The sequence below is a fragment of the Brachypodium distachyon genome, chromosome 3 (assembly GCF_000005505.3).
Source record: "Brachypodium distachyon strain Bd21 chromosome 3, Brachypodium_distachyon_v3.0, whole genome shotgun sequence".
Taxonomy (NCBI): domain Eukaryota; kingdom Viridiplantae; phylum Streptophyta; class Magnoliopsida; order Poales; family Poaceae; genus Brachypodium; species Brachypodium distachyon.
Window position 1 is genome coordinate 12,817,706 of NC_016133.3, and position 18,147 is coordinate 12,835,852.

The 18,147-nt window shown below is 44.0% G+C and overlaps 3 protein-coding genes across 4 annotated transcripts; 1 reads left to right on the top strand and 2 right to left on the bottom strand.

Moving 5' to 3' along the window:
- Positions 1-1,157: 1,157 nt before the first annotated feature.
- Positions 1,158-5,489, bottom strand: LOC100836258 (probable sugar phosphate/phosphate translocator At3g14410). Its single transcript, XM_003571309.4, has 8 exons — positions 5,286-5,489; positions 3,873-3,980; positions 3,700-3,734; positions 2,791-2,903; positions 2,434-2,695; positions 2,085-2,353; positions 1,673-1,857; positions 1,158-1,579 (listed from the first exon to the last, which is right to left on the bottom strand). Exons 1-7 carry the CDS (start codon positions 5,424-5,426, stop codon positions 1,712-1,714), a joined length of 1,074 nt encoding a protein of 357 aa, XP_003571357.1. The 5' UTR covers positions 5,427-5,489; the 3' UTR covers positions 1,158-1,579; positions 1,673-1,711.
- Positions 5,490-5,740: 251 nt separating this feature from the next.
- Positions 5,741-12,298, bottom strand: LOC100836563. Its single transcript, XM_003571310.4, has 16 exons — positions 11,847-12,298; positions 11,655-11,755; positions 10,365-10,521; positions 10,154-10,292; positions 9,520-9,613; positions 8,949-9,083; positions 8,700-8,800; positions 8,497-8,610; positions 8,031-8,251; positions 7,535-7,593; positions 7,274-7,456; positions 7,058-7,181; positions 6,872-6,927; positions 6,630-6,775; positions 6,344-6,517; positions 5,741-6,250 (listed from the first exon to the last, which is right to left on the bottom strand). Exons 1-16 carry the CDS (start codon positions 12,137-12,139, stop codon positions 5,963-5,965), a joined length of 2,385 nt encoding a protein of 794 aa, XP_003571358.1. The 5' UTR covers positions 12,140-12,298; the 3' UTR covers positions 5,741-5,962.
- Positions 12,299-14,195: 1,897 nt separating this feature from the next.
- On the top strand, positions 14,196-17,392 carry LOC100836874 (E3 ubiquitin-protein ligase RGLG4). Of its 2 annotated transcripts, XM_014900245.2 has the most exons (9): positions 14,196-14,756; positions 14,861-15,065; positions 15,179-15,263; positions 15,345-15,488; positions 15,598-15,809; positions 15,953-16,032; positions 16,498-16,852; positions 16,977-17,033; positions 17,134-17,392. In XM_014900245.2, exons 2-9 carry the CDS (start codon positions 14,877-14,879, stop codon positions 17,218-17,220), a joined length of 1,209 nt encoding a protein of 402 aa, XP_014755731.1. In that variant the 5' UTR covers positions 14,196-14,756; positions 14,861-14,876; the 3' UTR covers positions 17,221-17,392. The 2 variants fall into 2 exon arrangements, with proteins under 2 accessions (XP_014755731.1, XP_003571359.1); XM_003571311.4 differs by having other exon boundaries at positions 14,200-15,065.
- The last annotated feature ends 755 nt before the right edge of the window (positions 17,393-18,147 follow it).

Consider the following 18,147-nt stretch of genomic DNA (forward strand, 5'->3'; position numbering starts at 1 on the left):
GGGGTTTCCAAAATTGCATCACTTGTATCCTTGGACGGCTGGACTCGCCGCCACGCCCTTGGCCGTTGAATACAATTCGCCCGTGGTCACAGAGGGGGATTTTGGTTGAGAAGGTTTTTCCTTTGATCAACACCAACGGGCTCACTTCCCTTAGCCATCAACTTCCAAAGATGGTTGTACGCCTGTAAGGGGGATTTTGGCAACTTCAGATCTCTCGCATAGTCGCATGGGATGCCATACCTGCTTTTAGAAAACCAAAATAACCAGTTGCTTGTTTGTAGCTTCTTTACTTCTATACCATTTTCTATCATTTTATTTCTGGCATGTCAAATATCAGGTGGTCCACAACCTAGAATACATATCAAAGCTTTTGAAAACCAAAAATAACCGGATTGTTTTATCAAACAAAAATTCGAAATTACTTGTCGAAATATTACATGTATTTAGACACTTTTTACACATAGATACACCCGTATTTAGGCAACTTTGAGACAAGTAATACCGGTCGGAGGGAGTAATATCTTTACTGCCCATTTCATACCACTGTCCACGGCTTTGAATTGGCTTACTCGGCTGACCAGATGTGAAGCAGTTGTGTATAGATAGAGAATTGCTGGAAATACGAGTGGACAAAGAGCAGCAACCCGTGGCAACGTACCAAACATGTGAAGTATTGTCAGGAACACGAGCGGAGTGGAGCGCATCAGACCGTGTCAACGCACAGACATTTCAGCTAGTACTAATAAAATTACCCGTATATGTCATTATACTGTGCACAAACAAAATTAGTCCAATTTTTTCCATGTGTAAACACCTCCCATTTTCTGGTTGGATATACAGGAAGGTGACACAAAACATAACATGTAACCAAATGGATGGGAAGAAGCCTCTCAAAAAAATGAATAGGAATAAGCGCTACAGCAACGGAAATACAGAATCAGATTCCCAAAACAATTCATCAATTGCTACGAGAACACTACTACACAGCAAATCATCAATTGTAGCATAATCAGAGCACTATCCCGTACAATTCCTCAAATTCCCAGAAAATTCACTTATGAACCTAGGCTGGTCTTCAAATAGACATATCTGGAACCCGAACGGTCAGGTTAATAAAATTTATAAATTGTACCATACGGGTTCACCACAAGATTCACTGAAAAAGCGAAGGAACCAGAGAAGTTCACATATCACATTCTTTGATCTTTGAGGAAGTATACTGTCCATATAGAAATATTTCATACACATGGTCCATCCATCTTCCATGGCAGGACCCTCCTCCACAGTAACAAAGTAGTATACCAAAAGAGTCAGGGTGCACCTTTTGGGAGCACCTGAGGAAATTGCTACAACAGTTCATAGGCAACAACGAACACATCTACAGAACCTAATTGGCCTTTCATATTGTGCCCCCATTTTTTTTGAGCAACAACAGTACAAATCGGTATGCTAATGTATATGTAATTTCTTGCGTAACATTGTACAAAAAATTTCCAGTCTCCCCTGTTGATTGGAAGGGAGAAAAGAATGTATCCAAGGAGATGCCCAACTCATAGCAAAAGGCAAGAGCTCACATTTCCTGGGTCATGAGTAAACACAACAAGTCAGTATATTCTCATAAGCATATGACAAAATGCATGAATTAGCAAGTTTTAGAACTTATATTACTTACCTTCCCCAAAAACTGTCCAAAATCACACTACTTCGGGTGCTATGAAGCTTCTTTTGTAGAATTCAATGGTATCTCGACATGTTGAGGGCTTCCAGCATTGACTTTGCTGTCCACACCCTGCTGTTGGTTTGCTTGGGGTTTAACTCCGAGCTTATGATTGTTATATGCAAGAACACCTGCTATGGCTGCACATTGGAGAAAAATGGATAGTCACCATCTACTCCACTTCAAAATGCAGTTCTTTCAAAAATTGGTTCAAGATTGAAAAGGTGACTCAAACTTTATGGATTCGGCGAAACAAAAAAGGAACACAGGAAAATACCAGGTGCAAGTATCTTTGAGCCAAACATGTGCCCAAAATGTCATATAAGTTACTAGAAGTTTAATCAGTCAGATTAATCAGTAGAATTACCTATAACATAGCCAATGATGTTTATGAAGGTAAGTTTTGTGTCGGCAAAGATAAAAGCTGACACCAGCACCACACTCCAATCCCTCACGACTCCAGTAACACGAGCTGTCAGTGCACTTGTCCGGGAAATGACGATGAAAACGGACAGATTGAGTATAAAAGTGCACATGCAGTTTAAGAACAATGTAACTGGCGGGAAGTTCCATGAAACACTTGCATCCATCTTTGGCTTCTCTAAAAATAACCAGGGAATGAACAGGCACAAAGCACTGCAGGAAAATCATAGATGATTATAAGAATAAACAGTATCTGTGAGTTAATTAATCTGGAGAGCTGGCTGATAAGATACCTGCAGGGGCTGACATAGTACATCATGGATATCAAGTTCAGTCTAACACCCTTTTTCTTCAGAAATATCTCAATGAAGATAAGTCTAAGGGCTTCTGCTACCACTCCACCCATCTGGTATACCACTCCAATCCAGCTGATTGTAATTTCACCAACAGAGGCCACAACAACTCCAACACTAATGACAGACATGATAGCAAGCATTTTGAAGTTCATTTCTTCAAGGCCGAATGCAGTTCCGAGGAGAAACACAGCTACAGGCACTGTAATGCTCCAGCAAAGAGTATATAAACATCAATTTCAAAACTGATCGTAGCATATGATCGTCTTTCTAAATCTAAAGCCAGAGTGCACATACTTATTGCCTTCAACATCTGTGCGAACGCAACAGATATGTAGAGGTATGCACTGTTCCCCAGCCAAAGTGTCATTGCAAACATTGCTCCAATGGGAATGACTGAACTGACATATCTGAAAATTGAGGTGAACTAGTTAGAAAAATATGAATAGCTATCCAAGTTCCAGTAAACTCGCATCACCATCTTGCTCCAGATTTTTACATATATTTGTTTTGATAAAATGCCATGTAGTATTTCGGTGGTTGACAAAATGCCATACCTTGTGTAAATGAGAAGTGGCCCCAGACCCACATGTCACTGACACAAGGCATGGCATCTTATCAAATATCAAATTACTGCATGGTGTTCAATAAAATCTCACATGTGTTTTTCTGCAGGGGGGAAATCTCACATGCTCTTTTAAGCCTCTAACTTGGCATATGCTTATTTGGTTACTCCCTGAACCACAAACTTAACAATATGGTAAAAGTGAAAACTCACGTTAATCTAGACTATTTAAACAGACAACTTACTCAGCAACAAAGGGCAGAGTGCACCCCGTTACTGAAATAAAGAAGAGGTTAAGGTTATGACTTATAAGAAACAGTTGTGGAGTGATATCCATATTTACGTCCTTTCTTGTGACTTTGAGAAATATCCAATATGGTCTGGTGAAAAATGAACTCATTATTTGATGAAAGACTGATTCTTGTGGCATCTTACATACAAATGCAAAAATATGCTAGTGTTATACAAATCCACCAATCTATCCTGGTATGTTCATACAAGGAGGGGCAGGCATTATGGATATCTTATTCTGTTATTCATGTGGTGACAAGTCATGGATCATGATATACTGACGGAGAACTAGTGAGAGAGTAAGAAACTACTATACAATTTGTATGCATTTTGTATTATCCAAGACTCACACGTCTGTTGTCATCCCCTCCTCAATCTTTATGACCTGAGAAATATCATTAAAAAGAAGAGAGGAAAACGTAAGTTCATGGATTTACTGAATGCCAAGAAAGTAACTGTGATTTGGAACAGTATACACAGATTAGAAGTAGTTAAAGAAAGCATTATATGCTTGAATAAGTACCTTGAAAATCTTAGTAGCTGCAAAGCATACTACAGACGAGAAGACCATATGCATCAAAGTTAGTGCAACTGGATAGGGGAAGTTGATCTCTTTTGAGGATAACACCCACTGCGCATGAGAACAAACAAAGCACACTTAACAACCTAAGGAAGATATGAAATGAATATTTGCTACAGAAAATGAATCCACCAGTACTTTTGACTTTTTTAAGCACGCCAATCAAGTTACAAAGGCACTCCAAAACTAGTCCTTGCAGATATAAGTGAGTTACAAATCAGTTCGTGCAAATTTTTAAGGAAGGGTTATCAATGTTTACCCTTGTATTTGTACATACAAAAAAAAACAGCATTGACCACAATCTCTCGGGGTGTTGCTAGTTTCGTTAGCATTAAGTTGGGCCCAACAAAAAAAAGAGGGCCCATAGAACAAAAGATAGTGCCGATTGCTGAATTTCTACTAACTAATACAACAAGAAGCTATCCAATTGGTCAAAACAGATGTGCATCTTGACAGGTGTCAATGTATTGGTTTCTAAGTAGCAGTTTGCATGGTCTATGTTCAAGAAGAAGTACAGATTTGCAGTATTCCCGCAGTTATGGTGATTTAAGCTAAAGCAAGCAATAGCCTCAAGTATTATCAAACCAGACTAAACTAAAATCCAAAGCTCCCCTTGTTTTGCACTACCAAACAGCAAAAGGTAAATCCAGTTAACTATTTTGGAAGCAGCTACGAGCTGTCACAAGAGAACCTGGGTCAACCCTTGACATGAAAAAGAGACCCAGAATGAGTGAGCAACGCAACCAAGCAAAGAACTATTCCCAGATCTCAAGCTACCAAAGTTGATGGCAAAGCGATGTACACAAACAAAACAGCCACCAATTTTAAACAAGTACAGCTAGTTAGGTGAATAAACGGCCTTAGGAACTGCAATCTGCTCGTGAAACTCGATAGCTATTCAGATTTTAGCGAACTATAGGAGCAATACTTCCTCTCTCCTGAGAACTAGGAAATCGATAATGGAAACCCCATCGCAGGTATTTGATCGAATCACTGAAGCTCAAACTCGCCCTCCTTGGGTGGGCGTCGTCAACAGTCAAACCCAAAAGCAGACAGAGATCTAACCCATCACAAAAAGTCCCCCCTGATTCGCACGCATTCGAGCATCAGGAGTTGGAGACATCCGCACGCCTCGTCTCATCACCCCCTGCGCGGGCCGGATCAGCCCGGCCGCGCCGGTGAGCTAAAACCCTAGAAACCAGCGACGCACGGGGGGGCGGCTCCGCGGAAACGGGCCATATGCCCTCAAACGAGCAACCGCAGCAGAAGAAGACGAAAATTCAGAGCGCGAACCGCGACGGAATGGGGTACGGAACGTGGGGGGGAGGATCGGAAAGGGGGTGGGGGTTCGCTTGCCTTGTTGAAGAAGATCTGGCCGCCGGAGATGACGACGTAGAAGGCGAGGTGGAAGTAGGTGACGGCGCCGTCCCTCCATGGCCCTCTCCCCGCCGACCCCGCCGCCGCGTGCTGCTGCTGCTTCCCGCCATTTCTCTCCATGGGCTTGTTTTCCTGAGAAATGGGGATGGGACGGACGGAGATCTCTCGCCGTCGGTCGCGAACGAGCGACCTCTCGTCTTATATTTGCGGTGCGCGACGTGCCGAGACGACGGCGGTGGACTGCCTCGTGATTCGCGTGCGGCTCCACCGCCCAAGCACGTTGGTCAGACCGACCGGCCTACTGTCTCTGCGCGAGAGGGCCCACGCACCGCGGGTGATCCTGGGGGGCCCGCGTGTCATTGCCTTTAGCAGAGTCAAAAGCTTATGCGACGGGGAAAGGCATCGTCAGAATTTAGGCGAGTCAAGGGCCATGGTTTCGCAGGTCAAAACTTAGGCTAAAAGTTTCCACGATGCTTTACTTAGCCAACATTTGTCTTGTAGCCAATGTAAAGAATTCTATAGAATGTAAGGATTTGGTATCCTCCAAGATTAAAGGCTCGTTCGTCAATCCGGCCTATCTAGTGGCAAAAAAATCCCCAGGAATTTTGATCTCTCCCGGGGAACAAAATCAAAATCTACCCTCTAATGCTCGATTGCTAGTCTAAAGAGATGATGATCTCGAGGCTGGACTCAGTGTTGATGGTCTCCTTGTTGGTGGCGCCGGCAGGGTGATCGGCGCAGTCCAGCCTCAGCCTGAGATGCACCGGCTTCATGAGGACCAGACCCCTCGCGTCGTCCCCGCCGCTGCTCCCCGTCAGGAGCTCGACGCCGGCGTGCTCCTCGCGGCCTTGGCACTGGAGGATCCTCTTGATCACCGCTTTCTGGTCCTCGAGGTTGGATTTCGACCGGTCGATCTTCAGGTACAGCGCGGCGGAGGCCACCAGCTGCAGCAACATTTGTTTGAGACAGTGTTATTTTTGGCTCCCATTTTGAAATAGGAAGGTTGATTGTTTGTAAGAGGGAGAGAAGAACCGCACCTCGCATGTCCCGGGGCTGACGTTGATTGCGCAGGTGAAATGCACGGTTTTCTGGTCTTGGTAGTTCCCGTCTCCGGGTTTATCGTCGTCGCCTTTATGCGCAGCAGGTTCTTCGGCGGCTTCAGAAAAGGCTAGGTTGTCTATCTCGTCGTACCACTGCTGTGCTATACCTACCTGATGGCATGTGCACCCAGGTCATCAAGGGTTAGCATAATGCACCAGTGTCAACTAGCCTAGGTTTGAACTTTGATCGCAAGTGCGTGTAGAGGACCAGAAGTACTTTTACCTTCTCAGGGTTTGTGTCTTGTCCATCAGATTCAGAAATCTCAGCACCAGATCCCCTTACTTGGCGCCAAATACAGCTCTCGACCAAAGGCGTGGCAAGCTCGGTATCAACTGGGATGTCTACAGAGACCTTGATATTGCATCTTCCTGTAAAGTTTGAGCACATCCAGTTACACAGCTATCTTAACTGAAATCTGATAAGGCAGTGTAATGTGCCACCAGTAGAGAAAACGCATCAATTACCAGGGAGCACATTTACTTTACGGGTGTGCTCTCGAAATTGTCCAACTGAATGTCCCCTGCCAATTGATTACAAGACAGTGAGACAGGAGTGACCGAGTGAGTAAACAACCAATATTTATCATCAGCAAATAAATTTATGTGCTCACAGTAAATGTGATGAACATATAAGGAGAATCAGTATCTCACCAGGTAGATACTCTCTCGAGACTGCAAACAAACCAATATGGCAACCCAAGTACCCCAAGATTCGTAAAATGAATATTTGAGGTGTCCCTGGTATCCAAATCATGCTTCAGAACCCTTTGGCCATCTTCAAGGAAAAGAAAAGGATATCAAATTATTTTACGATATTATTTTACTTTAGATGAAAGCCTTAATACCAATAACAGCTCATAGAACAACCTGTATCACAGAAGACAACGTACTTCTGAAATCTTGAGATAGACGATAAAATTTCATTGCAGGAGATCTTCTCCAGATAAGAATGTTCTTTATCACCTAATGACCCATTCATGAGTATATCCTTAAGGAGCGCACGCCTCTCATTTATCGTTTGCTGGCATAACTCCATTGCTTCAGCTCTACCTTTGCATCATATTAACTGCTCGGTGAGCTATGGGAAAAACAAAGTCTAACATGTGTAAGAAAAAAAATCGCACTAACCTTTTGCAATATCCTGTTTTTCCCCTGTTGACATGTTCAGGATCCATGATGTTTCAAAGCTGGAAAGCAGCAATAGTATAAGAACTAAGAAGATTGCATAATAACTAGTTAGGTCAATCATGTTCCAAACAGGAACAAACTAATGTTGATCTATTGTAACATATTATCAACCAATATTACCATCGATCAACATTCATGGAACACGCTTTAATTTCACTAATATCTTTGTGTTTTTCCTCACATGGATGAAAAGATTGACAAGTAAGCATTTACATAAATATCATTAAGCTCCACTATCAGCATCAAAACGAAACTGAGAATAAAGTTGAACTATACAGTTTTACAACATCTCAAGCCCAGAACCGAATGATGGGTGCAACATATGTACAGAGCATCAGATGCAATTGGCTAATTGAAGCATTATGTGAAAATCCACCACTATATCAAACTGATATTTGAAAAAGGCATGAGTGAGAGGATGAAAAGAGGCACATACTTGAGATCTGCTACTAACAAGTCATCCTCTGAAATTTGAAGTAAATGCCATGGAAATGTTACTGAGTCCGCATCAAAATCTTGAATATTTGAAGCAACTTCCTTTGTCAAACCAAGCTTATCAGTAATCCAACTCCATATGCCACTGCTTTTTTTATTGAAGACTGGATAAACTGTCTCTAGAAACCTTCTTGAAAAATCTGCTTTTCTAACTGCATGATTCTGCACAAGAATCAGAGTTGGCTGATCAGATGACTCTTTGGTACATGATTGTTGTGGGTATTCATAAATCTTTGCAAGTCCAAGATACAGGAACAACAGCAAAGCTGTAATTTACACCTAACATTTATGAATGTTTAATACCACCTTATGGTTTGACTATTTCATGAAATCAAGAAATATGTAGCCAGTGATTAGGCATACTCATCAAACAAGTAAACATAGCCTTACTATTTGTGGCTGAATACCTCTGAATCCACAATATATAGACAATCTTCAGCAGCATGGTAAAATGATGCAGCAGGTTGCAACAACTTGGCATATTCAAATTCACCATCCTCAAAGCCCGGGGAGGATCCAATCTGCAAAATAAATGCCAATTTGTCATCCTGAATTGCTGCTCCCATATGGTTAAACTTAGAACCCAAGGGAAACAGCAACTCATGCTTACAAAATCCATAATTATCCCATCACTGTTGCTAATGATGATCCTATGGTGGTTACTGTCGGAGATAAAAATGCGATCCCCATCTTCATCAACTGATACACATCCTGCAGCACATTAAATTGCATATCAGTACCAGTCCTGGATTGTGAATGGCGAACCTTGCAATTAATTTCAATGGTCATGTTTTGTGGTTGGGCTGGAACTTGATATTCAGGAATAAGTTACACGAAGCAAGAAGTTGCTACTTTGTACCTGGATGATAAAGTAACAAGTTTCTCAAAGAACCTACATATGGCTCTTTGATAACCTCTTCTTTCTGCCACGAAACTTTGGATTCTAGAACATTTTCAGAAGGTTCTGCACTCAACGCGGTACATCCCTCCAGGCCTGCATGTAATAACAGTTTGGAGGTTTGAAACAATTAGCAAATGAGAGGAGCAAACTTGCTGAAAAACACCACAGTGAAGCTTATGTTGTCAACAAATGTGAACAAGCAAACTCGAAAATTGTAGCATACTAGCTAACGCATGTGCATTGCTATGGAAATAAAAATATGAATTGCATGAGTTGTTTAGATGCCTGTGTCATCATATTTCATAATTTCCTGCTAAATAACAATTATCTCAAAGCATAGATAAACATCAATTAAATTGCAATGAAAAACCATGCTATGTACATCTACCACATAGAATGACTAGAAATTATGGTGATTCGCTAGCAATCTAGGGAGTAGTCTCGATGGAGTGAACGAACGACCACCAAGTCAGATCTTTACAAGAGTAAAAATAAAGAAAATATATGGCTAATAATGTCCAGATTTTACCCTTTGTCATGAGCTCAGGCTCCTCATCCAACTTTACAGAGAGTATATGATCCTTAGAACCTTCAAACAGCAAGTAGCAAGCACCATTTGTCATCTGAACACTCATCAAAAGGACAGTTCTAGTTTTAATCAAGTATTTGATACAGTAACTACAAGACCAAAAATAATGGAATGGAGATCTTCAAAATTTTAATTGACAGTGGGAGACAAATTATAAGGGTCGGCAATTAAAAAATAAAACAATATCAGGGGTCTCTTTTACTGAAATAAGCTGATAAAGAGAAAGCACACATAAATCTAATCCATATAGATGGCAGAAAATCTAACCATAAAGATCTACAAAACATGTTTTGACACATTTCATTACACGTTGTATTCCTACCTTAAAGTTCTGTTTCACTTCCTCAATTGTGAATTTTGTTTATGTGTCTAAGGAAATCAAAACTGATCATATATATGTACATCCATAACAGTCTAACATACTGGGTAACTTGAATCCTCCCGTGAATACAGAATAAATCATAGCAAATGCACCATGTAAAATAAAACATATGAAGAATATGCATCACCAATGATCACAAAATATTTCTAAACTGCTCTCGTGATGTGAAAATTGCAAGGATATTTGCCTTACATTGGTAAAGTCTTTGTCTGACAACAAGATAGGAAACGTAATGTATTCCTTCATTATTGTGCGAACTGCTTGGCTTTGAGCAGCTAAGGAACTAGCAGCACTCCCAAATTGCAGAGCAAAAACATTCAGGTGCGGGTACCTGAAATGGACAGAGATTAGAAAATTCAATATTTTTACCAAATCAGATGCCGGAAAGTTTTTACACAACTACCTCTGTTGAAGAAATTTCAATCTTTCAAAAGCGGCTGAACGTTTGTTTTGGCTGTCTAAAGTCCCACATGATTGGTACAAAAGAACAAGGTATATTCCTTCCTGATCAAATGTCCTCCAAATGCCATTCGCAGAATTCAACCAGCAATGGTTTTGCCCTGCATCATAAAAGTTAAGTAAGGGCTAAAACATAAGCAATAACTTGTGGCTCAAGCACTAAATAGTAGCCATAACTTGCATCTAGGAATAGCCAAAATTATACTAATTGTTCTATCATATTTATGATATCTGTGGCCCAAGGCAGAAGAAGACACACAAACACAATGAACTCACAGAGGCTTTGGCACCCGCACACCTCGTGCCTTTTTTTTTCTCTTGTTCACTTGTAAACTCAGCTGATTACAAGTCTTAAGTAGAGAGGAAAACACACGCACACACTACTGCCCTGATCCGCTAATTGCTCTCCACTAGCCGGTAGAAAGCCACGAATAATCACGTTGGATACGGCCACACGATTCAGCCAGAGTCCTCCTCAACTTGCTGATTACTCGGTCCACACCTGAAGCCTCTAACGGCCATGCAACCGGGTCAGCAACAGCACACCTACCTGCATGCTACTTATCCTATCGATGCCCACACATGCATCCATTCTCCACTGGACTAGCTAATTCAACTAACTAAAGTACTAAACTCACTTAGCTTGCATGCACACACGTGAACACATCTCTGCGTGTGCGCTGCCACAGCTTGCTACCTGAACGACACAAATAAAAGAACATGATGAAAAAACTCCAAACAACAAGGTTAACTCGAACAATTTATGACATGCAAGTCCATCCATCTTTCAAAAGAATTTAAAATAAAATTCATTGCAATCATATCCTTGGAGATTGTTTCTAATTGTGCACAGTACTTCTCATGGTTTTGACTCTACGCAGTTTTTCTCTCCACCAATGCTAAAAATGAATGATGAGATACCAAAATACTTCCTGAAGAATATCACTTTCATGTTTCATCCACCATATTTCTCCACAAACATTATGATCAATACTCTCCTTTGTGGATTCGTCAATTATCAGCCATGGAATTAAAGCCACGGAAATTAAGAAGAGCATACGTCTCCACCATAATCAGCAAGCTGCTTAGGCAAGGCAATGGTGAGAGCACACAAACTACCAACAAAATCATATAGTGCAACAATGGAGTGGCATGGCATGACATTGCAGTAAGCTAAGAAGACACACGACTGAAATGGAGGCTCATGGTGATCAAATGAAATGCATATAGTTACCTTCGAGTGCCCCAAACGTGGATTTGATGAAACCCAAGAGCTGAGACTGCGAGGCGGGAGTAGTGGCCTCCATTGAGACGGTGGCCGCGGAGCTGTCGGTGCTGCGAGAAAGCAGGACCGTTTCGGTCTTGTCAAGCAGTCAATAGCTATGCCAGAAAACTAGAGGCACGCGTGACCAAGATCATCTCTAACCTCAAAGCGTGGTGCAGCGCTCTCGTCGTGGCCGCACTCGCCGCATTCAGCTGCCGCCTCGGGTGGGAGCCGAACCAAGCGCATAGGCTCCTGATGATGGTACGGCTGCTGCTGCTGCAGGCAGTGCTGGCGGCGGAAGCGGCGGGCTGCTTCGGCCGGCGCGGCGCCCACGTGGGCGAAGCGGAGGTGGAGGAGAGGAAGCGGTTTATCACGCGCGAGGAGAGCATCCCCGCCGCGGTAGGGTCGCAGGGCCGCTGCCTGAGGAGGCGCGCCGCGGCCGAGGCCTGCGCCATCGGAGCCCCGCCACCCGCCGCGGCCTCGCGGTGGCACCGGCGTTGGATTCCTTCCTATTGTGGAGACGTGATCTCGGATCGCACGGGGCCGGAGGCACGCGGCGCACGGCGGCGGCGGTGGGCGGCGCGGCGAGAGAGGAGAAGGTCGAGAGGGGAAGAAGACGTGATGCTTTGCCTGTGAGTTGGTTCGTTTCAGGTGGGCCAAGATTTCGGCCTTGTTTGGGCCTCTATGGGCTTTCGGGCTTATCGCAGGCTCGAAACTGAATGGAATAATGACCTTCTTTCTCCACTGGACGCTTTCCCGCGAAATTCAAAATAAATAAATAAATTGTTCCTCAAAACAAATATCAAAGGTTTGTTGCTATGCTATTCAAAAATATTTGTTGTTTCCAGCGAAATTTGGTGAGTAGCCTTTTTCATAAAGTACCAACAGTTACACGATAATTTCATCGAAATTTAAGCATATCCACTTTGGCATGCGTAGAAATTCCTGTGAGAATCACACAAGAGACATCGCGTAAGTCGAACCATGATAGATACTGCCTCCGTTGTTCTCTTCTTTTTTTGTGTGTGTGCTCGTTCTTAAAGATCCGGGTAACATTCATAGATGTTGCTTTTAAGCATTTTTCCGATGACGGTCACACGACTCCAACAGTTGCCTAGTAATTTTCATTGAAATGTAAGCATACCCGCTCTCGCATGACGGGTATGTAAGACTCTCGTAGATATTCCTGTGAGAATCACATTGTACCGGAAACATCATATAAAGTGGAACCATGGTAGCTAATGCCTCCATTGTTCAGATATCGTTTTTACTTTTCTTTTTGTGGTCCTTCTTAGAGAAGATGATAGCATATATGCATACACGTTGGTTTATGCGAATTTTTGACGATGGTCACACGTCTCAAACAGGCCTACGACGTGGGAATGCAATGGGTGTGCGTGCTATCCACATATAGGTCCCCTTTTTCTGATGACTTTCGTGAAACATAAGGGACTCTAATTCTAATTGCAGTATTAACAAACTTTCATTTTCGATGTCTTTCGTGAATTAGAGTTAGAGTCCCTTCTTTTGTTACTGTGAACGATGGTTCCATTTGAAACGAAGGAATTATATGACTTTGGTGAAAAAAGAAGGGACTCTAATTCTAATTGTACATTAACAAACTTCCATTTTCCTTGCTAGTTGCAGGAACAGAATTCAGGACCAGCGATTCCGCAACACAAAAAGAGATGGATATAATCCAAATACACTTTTGTTCTCAAGATATGGTTGCCTACACTATTTCGGACCATGAAAGATTCTCTATCTCCATCGAATTGTCTTTCTTACTCCTACGACTGCGACGACGTACATTAGGGCATTTACAAAAGACTGAGCCACGAAGGATTCGTACTAAGGTGGAGGCGAGGGAAAGGAAAGATGATATCATCATAGGATAGAACGCCGAGGCTACATAAAAATCACTTTGGTGCGTGTTCGAGAAGAAAAAAAAACCACAATTTGTGTAAGATCAACTTAAGGGACGTCTTCATAAAAAATAATTATAAAGATAAAAATATCTCACGAGTATCTTTAGTACTACTTAATTTGCAGTTTGGTTGGTCGTCGGTCTATCCCCCCAAATTCACAAAAATTACATCCGTATGCCACCGCCCGAACTCCCGATTCGTTTTTCTCTTTCCTTTTCTCGCATCTCGCCCAGCCCGCATGCCACCGCTGCTCCCCGCCCCGCGCGCTGCCGCCACCGCCCACCAGCCTCTCCTCTCCCGAAATCTCTCCTCTCCACCGGAAACCACTCGATCCCTTCCTCTCCCTCGCCATCCCTCCCACGCCCGTCCCTCCATGTGCCGGTCCCCGCCGCCGCCGCCGTCATGGGGTGCCGCGCTGCCGGTCCCCATGGACGCCGCCATGGGACGCAGTCCCGCTGCGGGGTAAATTCCACAAATTAAGCCCATAGTAAGGTAAGTTCCACAAATTAAGAGAACCATGCGTAATCTATATTTGAGAAAATTAAGCTCATGTGGAAGGTAAGTTTCACAAATTAAGATAAGTTCTGTGTTTGTCAATTACGTTTTGGAAAGAAAAAAATTCGATCGGTCGATGGACATGCATAATTTATATTTGATACGTAAATCATTGAAATATTTGTGTCTCCGTTGCAACGCACGGGTACTTCGGTAGTAAGTTATTATGTTACTGTCGACTTTACAAGATCACGAAGATATCAGACTCAAACCAATCTTTTTTTCCCCTTAGACTAGATCGATGCCTCCTTGAGAGACACACGCAGGAATCTGCTACTTTACCGCTCTCTCAATTCTCAAAGCAGCAACCAATTGCCAGAAAGAAACCTGATCCATCCATCCGTGCTAAGCCAGAATTTTCTGAAAAGATGACGGCCGTTTGTGGCACGGAGGAATAAAGAGCTTTGATAGCTTGATCGATCACCCAAAGTCGCAGGAAGCTTCGCTGCAAGAATCCTCAGAACCACCAATACCCATCGCCCATCTTTCTCGGCCCAGCAGCTCCGCCATGGCCGTGCCTTGCTTCTTCTTCACATGATCTCTGCAGCAGCAACTTCCGAGAAAGGAACAGATCAAAGAGATCGACCGTGTACGTCTTCCTCGCGTGCTGCTATTAATTAACTAGTAGAGCTGCAGCAAAAGGCACCGCAGGTTCTTGGCCGCCGGTGTGTTGATCTTGAGCGAGCAGTGCAGTGCTTAATTGGTTGGCATGGGCGCCGCGTTGAGCGTGCTGGTCGGGGGCCACCGGCGGGGACGAGGAACGGCGCCGGCGGCGAGGAGGGGGAGGAGCAGGGGGCTGCCGGGCGGCGGCGGCGGAGGGCAGCGAGAGCAGCGGCGGAGGGCGATGTTGTCCAAGAAGTACTCTTACATACCTGACACCTACACCTCCCTGGAGCAGGTGATCCAGAATGCGTGCAGGAGATCATCTCAGTTCATCTCCTTCTGATCAATTTTGCAGTTAATCTTGATGGTTGATTGATTGATCCTGAATCCTCGTTAATTTTGATTCAGGTGGCGGCGGCGCTGCGGGAGCAAGGGCTGGAGTCGTCGAACCTCATCCTGGGGATCGACTTCACCAAGAGCAACGAATGGACAGGTGAGAATTCTGTTCTTGTTCTTGTGCTTTTGACTGCAATCAGCAATGGCGGAATTCAGTTTGGTTGATGACTCTGAACAGGGAAGCGGTCTTTCGAGGGGCAGAGCCTGCACAAGCTGGTTGAGGGGACGGGGAACCCGTACGAGAAGGCCATCGGCATCATCGGCAAGACGCTGGCTCCCTTCGACGACGACAACCTCATCCCCTGCTTCGGCTTCGGCGACGGTCAGTCAGTACTCAGTACCCGCCGCTTAATCAATCGCAATCAAATCACAATGCCGCCCCGCCGGAGACGAAGAAGAAGACGATTAACCTCTCTTGCAATGGGATGCAGCGACGACGCACGACTACGGGGTGTTCAGCTTCCACGGCGACGGCTCGCCGTGCCAGGGGTTCGAGGAGGTGCTGTCGTGCTACAGGAAGATCGTGCCGCACCTCAGGCTCTCCGGGCCGACGTCCTTCGCGCCCATCGTCGAGGCCGCCGTCGACATCGTCGACCGCTCCGGCGGACAGTACCACGTCCTCGTCATCGTCGCCGACGGCCAGGTCACCAACGCAGATTCATAACTCAATCAAAAACCCAACGCAGATTCATCTTGTTCAAAAATTTTCATTTTCTGATTCATTGTGCTGCTAGTTCTGTCACTTGCTAAAAACCATTAGTTGGTACTCCTACTGCATTGTTGCAGGTCACCAGGAGTGTTGATACAGATGAAGGTGATCTGAGCCCACAGGAGAGAAGAACAGTCGACGCCATTGTCATGGCCAGGTGTTGACACATTGTTTATAAGTCCTTTTTTCTTCTTCTAATCTTCAATTTGGCTAACGAAATAGAAGTTATATACTCCCTCCGTCCAACAAAAGATGACTCAAGTTTGTCAAAATTTGGATGTATCTAGACATGACTTAGTGTCTTAGTGTATAGATGCATTCAGATTTGGTCAAAGTTAAGACATACTTTGTTGGACGAGGGAATAATATATTTTTGGTGACATAAAACCGTTATAATCAAATTCCTGATCTTGGAGTACAGACTGTATATACCCGAATGGAGGGGAGTGAGTATTGTTTTTCTTGTCCATAAAAAAATTAAGTATGTAATTGCACGGATTATGATAGATGCAATGCAAACAACTTTTTCTAATTCGACTTGCAAATAACAATCATCTTAAGTTTGTGATTTGTAAAATAAATCGAATAGACGAATTTGACACTTTTCTTGGTATTTAATTAGTGCGTACCCGTTGTCGATCGTGCTGGTCGGAGTCGGGGACGGGCCATGGGAGGACATGCGGAAGTTCGACGACAAGCTACCGGCACGGGCATTCGACAACTTCCAGTTCGTCAATTTCACTGCCATCATGTCGAGGCCTGCCACGGCGCAACAGAAGGAGTCAGCCTTCGCGCTGGCCGCACTCATGGAGGTGCCCATCCAGTACAAGGCCACCATGGAGCTCGGCATCCTCGGCCGGTCCACGGGGAAGGCCAAGAGGGTCGTGCCCGCCCCGCCTCCGCTGCCAACATCGTTGAGGAGGGAAGCTAGCAATGCGGCCACCTCCGCTACCACCGCGGAGCCCAGAGAAGATCAGGTAAACAAAATGCGGATTGTTCTCAAATTCATAAGATTATAATTTTTCATGTGAACTATGTGACCCATCATGGATGCAATTCATATTCATGCATCTATACATATTTATATGGATACCCATGCAGGTGTGCCCAATCTGCTTGACCAATGCCAAGGATCTAGCCTTTGGTTGTGGCCACATGGTATGTATACACACAGATGTTATTTTTGTTTATGGAACAAGTATATGGACACGTATTTATTCATATAGTTATGTTTTTTTTTTTGCTGTGCCAACAACAGTGTTGCAGGGAGTGTGGGGACAACCTCACCAGATGCCCAATATGTCGAGAGGCGATCCGGTCTAAACTAAGACTATATCCGGGATGATAAACTAATTAAACGAAATACATATCTATATTTGTTTGAATTGTATATTTGGCGAGATGCATCGGAATTTCTGTTGAAGGAAGGAATTCGGATGATTCTACTATTTGTTTGGTTCTGTCCATTTTATTTGTTGAGCGTGCAGTATAAAAATTGCAACATTTTCTTTGTCTAATTCATTCTATAATATTTCTGTTGGGGCATGATGATTTTCTGATATGGGTCTCGCCAAAAATCTATGTGGTGATGACCAAAGCCACGAAAAAGTTGGTTGGTTAACATGCCAATTAGGCATAAGTCAAGTCTATCGTGGTGGCGTCACGACAGATGTCATAGAATGGCTTAAATTGGGGCCGATGGACGATGGAGGATTCGGAGGAGGAAGAACGTGAAGAGAAACAAGCACAAATCAATCAAGCTCACACAGATCTACCCAGGTTCGGAGCTCTCTTGCCGAGATAAGACTCCTACTCCTGTTTTCTTGTATTAGCCGGGATAAACAAGCTCTACAATGGTGCTCTTTGAGCTGTATTCTTGAGGAAGAAGAAGAAGAAGGGGGAAAACCCTAGATATCTAAGTGCTCCGTCCCTCTCTACAAAGGGGTAAGACTCTATTTATAGGCCGCCCATGTCACACTGACATGTGGGCCGAGTCTAACGTCATCTTCTTTGGGCCCCGTCGGGCACGCGGTTTGGTTCCCTCCAGGTAGCACCGTAGGGGACAAGACAACTTTACTTTTTCCTGGCACCCTGCAATGAGTACAGTTATCCTCTGCCGGCTTCCGTTAGAGATTCTTTTTCGGTGCTTCTTTTGTGCAGTCACCTGGCACCGGTACGTAAGCGCTGACCGCTTTTCTGAGATAATGATGACGCTGCTTTACTCTGCACCGCGTGGTCAGGATAAGACCGTTGAGAGATCTCGGCCATCGCC